The sequence below is a fragment of the Akebia trifoliata genome, chromosome 13 (assembly GCF_017979445.1).
Source record: "Akebia trifoliata isolate Shusen 1 chromosome 13, ASM1797944v1, whole genome shotgun sequence".
In the NCBI taxonomy this organism is placed as follows: domain Eukaryota; kingdom Viridiplantae; phylum Streptophyta; class Magnoliopsida; order Ranunculales; family Lardizabalaceae; genus Akebia; species Akebia trifoliata.
Window position 1 is genome coordinate 29896 of NC_141387.1, and position 10718 is coordinate 40613.

General features: G+C 38.2%; 1 protein-coding gene and 1 pseudogene across 2 annotated transcripts; one reads left to right on the top strand and one right to left on the bottom strand.

Moving 5' to 3' along the window:
- Positions 1 to 1112: 1112 nt before the first annotated feature.
- LOC147387008 (PRA1 family protein G2-like) lies at positions 1113 to 6630 on the top strand (annotated as a pseudogene). Its single transcript, XR_015171124.1, has 4 exons — positions 1113 to 1921; positions 2040 to 2171; positions 3866 to 3923; positions 5564 to 6630. The product of XR_015171124.1 is annotated as a PRA1 family protein G2-like (transcript).
- Positions 6631 to 7300: 670 nt separating this feature from the next.
- LOC147387009 (P-loop containing nucleoside triphosphate hydrolases superfamily protein) lies at positions 7301 to 10718 on the bottom strand. The gene is made up of 2 exons (XM_086420108.1): positions 10579 to 10718; positions 7301 to 10493 (listed from the first exon to the last, which is right to left on the bottom strand). The coding sequence occupies exon 2, from the start codon at positions 10268 to 10270 to the stop codon at positions 7301 to 7303; it is 2970 nt and encodes a 989-aa protein (XP_086276234.1). The 5' UTR covers positions 10271 to 10493; positions 10579 to 10718.

The window sequence follows — 10718 nt, forward strand, 5'->3', positions numbered from 1 at the left end:
TGTTTATGATTAATATGATTTTGCACCATTTGTGTTGTGCCATGCTTTATATATTGATTATTATCAAATACTTGTAATTTTATTTTCTTGCTTCACTTTTTAGTTTTTGTCTCCTATTTTCATGAAATTGTGAATTATTGAACTGTAGATGAAGCTTAGATGCCATAAATATGAATCCACTCATGTTGCAGTATTTATATATTTTCGGAGGGTTTTAGATCCCTAAATTAGGATTTAGTTTGATTCTAATTGAAAGTGATGCTGCTAGCTATGGATTTGTATCAGGCACAAAAATTCTTTTTCTCATTGAGAGTAATGTTGTTAGCTATGGATTTGGATCAGACAAAGAGATTCTTTAATGATTATTAAACTTTAATAAAAGAAAGTGGATTTTGGATTAGACCATATCCATTGATCTTTTAGGTGAGTTCCTAAATCAAGTTTTATGTTCTCAGGCTCGGATTGTGCATATTTTCTTCTGGGATTATGTTCTGATCCATTTTCTATAGATTCCTTTTTCTCTCTCGCTTCCATTTTGTTTGGTGGATCATTTAAATTACCTTTAATTTTTTTTTTTTTGAATGTATAATTTTATTAAGAAATGAGGAAAAAGGAGGATGAGATGGTCTTCTTGCAAATAAAAGAAAAGGAAGAAAAGAACAAAGAACAAAGAACAACAACCACTAAAACACTGTGAAAATGAAATCACCACGTGACCCAGATTTCATATTACACAACGCATCCCACTTGAAAACGAAATCCTCAAAAAGACTTCGTGAAAATCTTTGTTTAGCTTGCTCCAATAAAATAACAAGCCTAAAATCTCCAAAGTCACAGCACAAGGAGTCTTTTCCTCTCCCTGAAACACTATCCGGTTCTCTTTCCAAAGCCCCCAACACACTGCAAAGGGAAGGATAGCCCACACAAGTCTTTTCCTGTTGAAAAATAAATTAAAAGTCCACCCAAGTGTCATTGGAGTGCAATTCTACTCAATCTTTTAGTGGACTTCTTTACCAACTTGCTTTTATCCTTTTCTATTTCTCTTTTTAATTATGTAGTAATATATGTAATGCATGTTTTAATTGTGTGTTGCGTTGGAGAGATACTTCTAGATTTAGAACCATCATTTCAACTCATAAAGTTTCTAAAATGCTTGGATCTAATCTTTCATGTAGCTCAGGGGAAGAATTATGTTTTTCTTCCTTCTGTGCATCATTACATGTCAGTAAATTTTAACGTTGAAATTGACATATTCATTCTGGTAGTCTCTCTCTCTCTCACTCATATTTTCATTTCTTCTTCAAAAAGAGTCTTAGCTCTACTTTGTATTTGAAAGCACTCATGTATTAAGAATCAGTAATTCGATCCCCAAATGGTGTCTCGATAATTTTTGTGTTTCCTTTCATGCTTTTCCTATGAATATTGCTTCAATTATATAACTGCATACAATTCTCTTTTAGCTCATATTTATGAGAGATTTTGCAATATTTGCATAAACAGTTGAAGTTTTTTTTCCTTTCTACTTGGAAAATGAATGAAGTAGAGTAACAACTAACTGGAACAACTTTCTATGGATATTGGAGGTATATTATTCACCTTGTTTCTCGTATTGATTTTCTTTTTTCCTTTAATGTGATAATTTTTTATTCTATGAACAAACACTTAAACTTTGTGCCAAGTTTGATAATCTTGCAGTTTACCTGAGGTGCTGCACCTTATACATTACCAATAGTGTTTACTGAAAAGACTGCAATGTTAATGGGATAAGTGTGTGAAGGTTATTGGGAAGATATTGGTACGCTTGAGTCTTGAGGCATGGGATACTTGTGTGAAGGTTATTGGGAAGATATTGGTACTCTTGAGGCATTCTATAATGTAGATTTTGGAATCAATCACCAAGCACTTGATACCAGATTTTCAGGTACCCTTCTGTAATCGGTTTTTTTTTTTCTCAAGCTACATTTAAGAGATTTTATAATTTTGGCATCGTGGTTGAAAATAAAGTTTGAAACTGAAAATCAATTATTTGTTTTCCATAGTAGTCTGACGTCCCAACATGAGGAGGAAATAGCAAATCATTCGATACCTGGGATTTTTTAGAGTCTGCAGTGGATCTAATTCCAATTTTACAACTCTATTCATAGGTTTGGCTCTGAAGTAAATGGAGATAGGTAATTTTATTTTGATGACGTAAATTATGTAATTGGGTGCCTGGAGATGGGTAATTTGGACATGAAGGAGAATGAAAGGCAGGTGTTCCCTGAAAGGGACAAAGGGTACACATATTTCTGATGTATTTTGAGGAAGAAAAAGATGATGTTTGCTGAGGAGTTCTATAGGATCCTCAGGGAGACAAATTGTTTAGATCAAGATTTATATGGTTCGTAGCAGTGCACACATATTTCAGCTGGAAAAGTGGAATCAAGTGTCAATGAATGATAGGGGCTTCTTTTTTTTTTTGATAAATATAACTTTCATTAAAGGAGAAGAAGAAGAAGATTGGTGGCTGAGGAAGCCCCCATACAAGCTAACAAGAAAAGCAACAAAAACGAAAAATAAAACCGACAAATACAAATAAAAAGCACAGATAATGAATTGTAGAAGAACAAGCTCGATCTACAAGAATCTAAGGATCTCCGATGTTGTCCCAATTAAAAGCCAAATCTCGAAAGCACACCCCCTCAAAGTCCTTACTCATCTTGGACCAAAGAAAAAGTATCCCCAAAATTTCAAAAATCACTTTGTTAGATGAACTCTCCTTGCTGTGGAACACCCTGTTGTTGCGCTCTCTCCAGATACCCCAAGCAATAGCGGCTGGAAGGATAGTCCAAAGATACCCCTTCCTCGAAGAGAAGATATTGAAACTCCACCCTTTTAAAAGAGCCAACCAAGAAAAAGGAAGAACCCAATCCATTTGAAATCGAGATAAAAAGAACACCCAAATAGCCCGAGCAAAAGAACAATGAATAAGGATGTGATTGACAGACTCCCCATCCTTAGAACAAAGATAACAAAATTTTGGTGTAATCCACCCCCGAGAAATCAAGTTATCCAAGGTAAAAATTCTACCCATCGAGGCAAGCCATAAAAAGAACGAAACCTTAGAGGGAACCAGAGTGGACCAAATAACATAAGGAAAAAACTCAACCTCACACAACGGAAGCAAACAATGATAAAATGACTTAACAGAAAACTTCTTGTCCTTAGCCTTGAACCATTCCCTTCTGTCGAGTTCGTTCTCTCTGACTTGGGTCAAATTAAGGAGATGATAGGGGCTTCTTGTGTGCGCCTGTTCAGAATAGGACTCTTAATGACTGCTAAAAGAAGCCCATAGCTAGATAGAGTGATTGGAGGTTAACGGGTCGGTAACATTCAAGATAGACATGCCTCCCTCCCCTATCTCGATGGTGGAGAAGAGAGGTATAGAAGCCTCAAGAATATTCACGAATGTGTTGCAACTTCATCTCTTACTAGATGGGTTGGTGAAGCTAGAGGAGCTTATAACAGAGTAGTTGTACTCTTGTGACCAATGTTGAACAAGTTCTCATATACTAAAACTATATGATTTTTTAGACATTTCCTTTCAAGGACCGATCTTGTTTCTAAGTGGACCATATTAGGTATTTGGATCAGCTTTCACTGGAATAACTTACGATACTTATACAGAATGTTGACGAACACTGATTGGATTAAAGTATGTCCTCAACACTACAACTTTTGTGTCAAATCCTGTTATTACATGTTACTGTTGAACTATTACCACCATTATCATAGTAAATCCACTACAAAAACTGTGTAAATGCTTTGATTCCTTCATCTGCAGTTTTCTTCTTTTGACACCAACTAATGGAAGGATGTCATGCAGAGATGCTTATCGGAGATGAAGAAGCTACCAGCTAACTCAAGTCTAGAGAAAACAATTTGTAAGTTAGCAGTCACTTACATGAACCAACATTTTTCTTTCTTCTAAATTTGAATTTTTGATTACTCTCATCTGGAATCTTAAGGATCATATTTCTTATGCTCAACCTCAAAGGTCCACACTACTTTTTTGTGGACACCTGAAACTACTGCCTTAAACGGGATTAGGAGTTAAAAGAATCGGCATGCATATCTAAATTAAGGTTTGCACAACCAAGTTATGCTACTAAATGGAATATCTAAATTAAGGTTTGCACAACCAAGTTATGCTACTAAGTGGAATATCTTGGCAGTAATTTTCTCAGGATATTTTCTTTTAGACTCAATCATGTTCCCACGTTTGATGTCTTCCTTGCAAGTAAGAGGGACATATATATATATATATATATATATATATATATATATATATATATATATATATATATATATATATATATATATATATAAATTTAGAATAATGATTTTCTAGTGCCCCCTTTGACATATGCCCCCTACACCTCATCACAGAACCGTAGATCATTTGCCATGGGATATGCATAATCATAAATCTGTCTTGTGTATCCCGAGGCAAATGATCTACGGTTATGTGATGGGGGTGTATGTTAGGGGGGGGCGTCAGATTATCACGACTCATAAGTTATAGTTTTTTATATTGCTAGAATTATAAAACAATGAATTATATCTTAATGTAAAATATACACACCCACTAGCAGCGGATGTGCACGTTATTGGTTTCTCTAAATTAAGAAAAAGGTTAAAAAAGAATATCAATAAGTTGAGGATGGTGAGTTAAAAAAACACACAAATACTAATCCCTGTTAGTCATGCTAAATACTGTCACATGGAACACATTGCATTATTACAAGAATAGATATATTTTGTGGCTCGTTGGACAAATCACTATTTTATATATTGAGGTCGAGATGAATAAGCAAAGAAATAATGGCCTTTGCCTCAATTGTGATAAAAATATCAATTAGGTCATCATCCCAAAGCCCATACAAATTATTTTGGATGGTTTTGAACCAGATGGTGGGATAATAGGGTTTAGAAGATTTGACAAAATGTGGATTTCTTCTAGCTCTTGAGGCTAAGTACGATTCCAAATAGTGTGGAATGTTAGGACTCCCACGCCCCCGTACATTTTCCAAGCCATTCCTACAATCCAAAATATTGGATAGGGCTTTGTATTTTTTTTAGTTTGAATTTACTCTTAGTTGGAATCCCTAAGAATTTTTGTAGTTTTTGAGATTAAGATAAAATATAGGAATTAATTTGTTGTAGACAATTAGATAAGTTAAATTCAAAATCTTTTGATGAACAATAATTGGAGTAGTACCAAACTCGAATCTATCACAGCAGATGATCACAAGGTATCTTGATTTAAAAAAAAAAAAACACTCACAGTTATGCAACTCGAAATTTGGAAATATGATGGTTTCAACGAGTGAAAAAAAAAAAAAAAAGCTTCTAATGTTCTAATTAGAAGACAGACGTTGGAGATGTTAGGTGTGGCGATATAAATTACAATTTATCAATTATAAACCTTCTACTTTTTTAATTTTTTCGCTTAAGAGTAGCTCAAGAAGATTTTCGCTTTTTCTTTTTCTTTTTAAAAGGCCCTTATTTTACGCGGATTCAGGGCTGCTTGCCTAATCCTAGGAAGGTGGTTTGGTCGCAGAAGCGAAAATGCAGTCTCCACCACCTCCAACCATTAGATCCGCCGCAGCGTCGACGGCAACGACCTACACAACAATTCCGATCTCCGGCAATGAAGTCATTTCTCGATAAGTCCACAACCTCTCCGCATTCCTCTCTCTCTGTCGTCCCTGGACGGAATTCATGGCCGTCGGCGTATTCGACAGGCCAGAATCATTATCAGGTGCCGAAGTCCGACTCCGCAAGAACGCCCACTATTTCCGCATAAACTACGGTGTCCTTGTGATTGGATGCGGTCTCTTGTCCCTCGTTGGAACCCCTCTCTCTTTCCTTGTGATTGGCGTGATCTTCGCTCTTTGGTTGATCCTTTATTTCTTCCGCGAAGATCCACTTTCTTGTGGAATCATTTCGTTAGCGATCGGATAATTTTGGTGGGTTTGATTTCTCTATCTGTTGTGGGTTTTTTTTTCACGGGAACTGTTGAAACTCTATTTCTTGGCTTGGGGATCGGGCTCTTGATCTCAGCTGTTCATGGGGTTCTCAGGAATCCAGATGGACTGTTTTTGGATGAGAGTGAAGCAATTTCAATTGGTTTGATGGGATCGGTTCCCAATTCGGATCGAAGGAATGTGATGAGATAAGGACTTAATTGGGGTAGAAAAAAAAAAATCTGATTTTTGAATCCAGTTGGAGAGTGGAATTTGGGTTATTGACTTTTAACTATCTTTTTCGTTTGTTTTTTTTTTCCTCCCTTAAATGTGAATTAAGCTTTCAAATTTTAACTGAAGATTGTTACCTGTTAGTGCCTTAAGAAAGAAAATTGGGGCATAGTGTGAGCTGTTTTTATTTATTTATTCTGTGAGAATTGATGATTGATTGTTGTGCATTTATTGAACAGAGTAAACATTAAAGGAAGGAATGTCAAGTGGTTTTCATTCCTTTCCTGATTATTTTTGGATTAAAATCATTGCCTCCTGTTTTTAATTGGGTTTGTTATGAATTATGAGTTTGAGTAGAATAATTAATGGAACAATTGTGTTGGTGTTGGAATTTTCTGAATTTGAAATGGTTTTGCAATTTTTATGAGATTATTGAATGTAAAAAATCTTTGAATAGTTTTCTTAGTGCAACACTTATGAAGGCCGCGTCATGCAAATGACACAATTCTTGTCACCCAAAACCACCCAATTGTGGACCTCAGAACAAAATCAGTTTGAATGTTTGATGTCCACATAATATGTGTGAAATTCCATGCCGCACTGTACAACCTAACCTTCCTAAATGTTGGTCTCTTTCCCAACTGCTTGTCATATTACCTTTAGCCCAAAACTCAATTCGGATTGCTGGGATGAAGGGGAACAACTATAATATATCACATGGGGACCAGATCTCGTATTTGTAACATTCAACCATTCAAGCATTCAACAAGGGCTAACCCATGCTATTGTAGCTGTCACTGTACTTGGCATTTACTAGCACATAAATACAAATTTATTAGGCCATGCACATATTTTTCATGGGACATTGGTTGGCAAGAGTCACTTTGGGAAATATTTCATATAAATTCAGAATAAACATAAAATAAGGATATCTTCATGAATCATGCAACCCAAATTTTACAAAGAGAGCACGAAAGATTTCATGTCTAACAAAGGTGAATGCAGTGTAATCCTAAACAAAACTAGGATGATATATATATTTTTAATCCGTTAAGGAAAATTCACATCTTACTCCTCAACCTCACCAGCTTGGCCAATGTTTCCTGAGCTGCCAATGTCTGCGCATGGTTATGGCCGAGCATCACTGTTCTGATACTAATACAAGTCCTGCAGAGCTCTTCACCACTATCAAAATGCCCACCCCTCAACAGCAGCTTAGCTCTGGTTTCAAGCAATGTTGCCTTCAGCAATGTCACCTCTTGCCACACATACTCATCCACCCTTTGGTTAGAGTTGGATTGTAATTTTTTCTTCCAGCAAAGTGAACCATGATGCCAGTCCTGTATCTGAGACACAAAGGACTTCTCAACCTCCTCGAGCACATTTGTGCACACCTTCAGAAGCTCCAATGCTGATATGCACCGTGAGAACATTGTGAAAACCCGAATTGCTAGAGGAAGGGCCGTCTTCTTGATGAAGAGAACCATATCAATTGCCTTCAATTGAATAAGTGGGGGCTCAGATTTGAACCCAAAGACGAGGAATGCAGAAGCCCAAAGGTGATCGGAATTCATTATAGGATTCCCCATCCTCCTCACGCCTTGAACAGTGGCCTTGGCAGCCATTAAGCCACCCTTCCTTTTTGCAAATAATTGTGTGATAGGGTGGAAGTGAATCCAACATCCTGGCTGTCTAGTGGTTCGTTTCGCAAGGCCTAGTTTTACCAAAAGAAGAGCGGAGTCCACTTCACTCTTCCTTGTTTGGGATGAACCGCAGCAACAAAATGATAGACTCATGCACTTTGTCCACCGCCTGAACCTGTTTCTTGTTGCAGGTATCTTCTTCGCAGCATTGGCTAGCAGAGTTGCTGAAATGGGTGCTGGAGCAAACCAAGCCCCAGCAAGAAACATTCTTGAGGTGAGGAGGTCCCTTCTCCCACTAGTTTGTTCCAAGACATTGGAGCAAAAACTAAGGATTTTCATCAGGAAAGGATTATTCTTATAGAATTGTTCATCCACAGCACTCAAATAAGAACGTGGAGAATTGTCATTGAGGGAGACTTGGTTCACCGCTTCAAAGAGAGCAGATGGAGAAATGCCAAGCTCAGATAGCAGTGACCCAATAATCCACAATCCAAAGCTCGACCTCCCCAATCTCTCATCAAATCTCCTCAGAAACTCTAGCTCTTCAGTTGGATAATCCTTACGCTTCCCTTTGATCAAAACCATTGCATCATACAAAGGCAGTGGTGAGATCTGCATTGGGTCAAAGTTCATCACTTTTGAGAGCCGGGTGGTGACAATCACATGGGATGCTCCAGTGTTCCTTGGGATCAAGTCGTGTAAATCCTTCCCTTCCCACCATTCCTTCTCAGTCTCAAGATTGTCAATAATTAGCAGGTAGGGCATGTCCCGAAAAAGCTCTCGCTTGACTCTCTGGAATGCTTCAAATTCTTGCTCATCAAAACTTCTAATCCTCCCTCTTTCCTTCTCCGCCTCTGCACTCACATCCAACCCGAGAGTAATTGAAAGGTTCAATATATTCTGTCTGAAATACCCAGCTTCTCCGCCTACCCACAAAACCATCTTGTATCGTTGAGAATACTTGTAAGCAAACTCTAATGCCAGCTCTGTCTTTCCAACACCTGAAACCCCATTTATGCTTACCACACTATTGAAGCTCTTGCTGTTACCACTCTTTGCTTTCTTGTGTTTCAGCCTCTTCGATGGACTTCTTCCAATCACCGGTTCAATCCAAGCCTCTATGGTAGGCTCCTTGCACTTTCTCACCTCTAAACTAATATATCTCCCTCCTCTGTTTCTAACCTTGTCACTTTCTTCATCTGCAAAGCCTTCTGATATTCCATCTGATCCCCCTTTCACAATCGGCTTAGAACAGTCGTGCTCAAGGCAATCTCCACATCCAAAGAAGGCATTCTCAATCTCCGAGAGCTCCTTCTCTCTACCCACAAAGCATCTGTTTCTTGGGAATGGTAACTCCTCGTAGCCTTGTCCCTCCATCTTGGCAACACTTTTCCTCCCAAGCTTTGCTCTTAAGATCCCCGCAGCTCTTCCTACACAACTTCTCCAGTTGCCATCATTGGCTTCCAGCTTGAATTCGTTAGAGTTCATCAAGCTATCGACTGCTTCTTTCCATTCCTTATCATCTGAATTGCAATTGAGAAGGCCTGCAATCTCTGTAGGGTCTATATCAAATAGCAGAGGAATCAAGTTCTTCTTCTGAGTGAAGAACACAATCTCCTCAATGCTGAGATGGTTGAGAAAGCTTGAACTGGTGACAACCACAACACCGAAGGTTGCTGAGCAAATTATTCGATCAGCAATCTCATGACTCTGAGTGTCCGAGTACTTGGCTCTGTCGGCAATAAAGCAAGCTATTCCTTGGAGTTCCAGCTCTGATTTGAGCCACTTACAGAAGCGTACCAGATTGGGGCTCTGTCCATGGAAGCCTATATAGACATCACAGCTCCTGAGCTTTGTATTAGATGATGGAGAAACGGACCCTTTGGCGAAGGAAATTCGAGGGACAGGGAAGGAAAATGAGATTCGAGGAGGAGCAGTCGGAGGGTCTGAAACAGGAATGCAGGTGACATATTTGAGCTTCTGATCGGTTGGGTCATCTGAAAAATCAAATCTTTCTGGTGGAGGAGTGTAGGAAGTACTTGGGATGTCATCTGATAGGGAGCCACAGTAGGAGACTGGTGGGGATGGATGTGCCAACGGAGTCGGGTTCACGGGAGGAAGGAGTGGTGGGTTGGAGGCCCTTGGAGATATATAAGGCGATTGTAATGCTGAAACAAACGCGGATGAAGGTGGAGATATGAGAGATGGAGAATTGTAAGGAGATGATTCAATTGAGCTCTTTATATTTGGAGAAAGTAAATCTGAAGTAGAAATAGGGACTGATTTATTACTCGGTTCGAGGGAGCTGGAACTTGATATCTTAATGGTCAGAGGTTTAGTTGGACCACTAGCCAAGAAATCTTCCTGAGGTGCTGATGTTTCATCCATGAAGAAGCTTGGGAAAATTGTAGAATTTCAATAAATATATATGTTTTTTTTCCACATAAAATGATTGAGCAAACTGTTTGAATTCCTGGAGACTCCAAATCACATTTTCTCCCTCTGGTTTTAATCCTTTGCTATCAAAGAATGGAAGTTCATAGAGTATCCATTCCTCAATGCAGAGCTCTTCAAAATAAATCAGAAAAAAATATACTTTTCTCTGCCTAACCTGTTGAGAGTTTTATAGTTGTTAAATTGATAGAAGAAGACCAAACTGAAAAATAAATTCAAGAGAACCAAACAGTATATATTACCTGTGATTGGTTCCTTTGGTGGGCCTCTCAAGTTGCAATTCAAAACCAGACCTTTTTCTTTCTTTCTGTTTTTTTTTTCTGCCACAGGAGGAGATCAGATCAAACATATGTCTGAAGAGGAGAGGCCAATCTAATAATTT

Coding starts and splice junctions, on each gene's coding strand:
- LOC147387009 (XM_086420108.1), bottom strand. CDS start 10,270: ATGGATGAAACATCAGCACCTCAGGAAGATTTCTTGGCTAGTGGTCCA.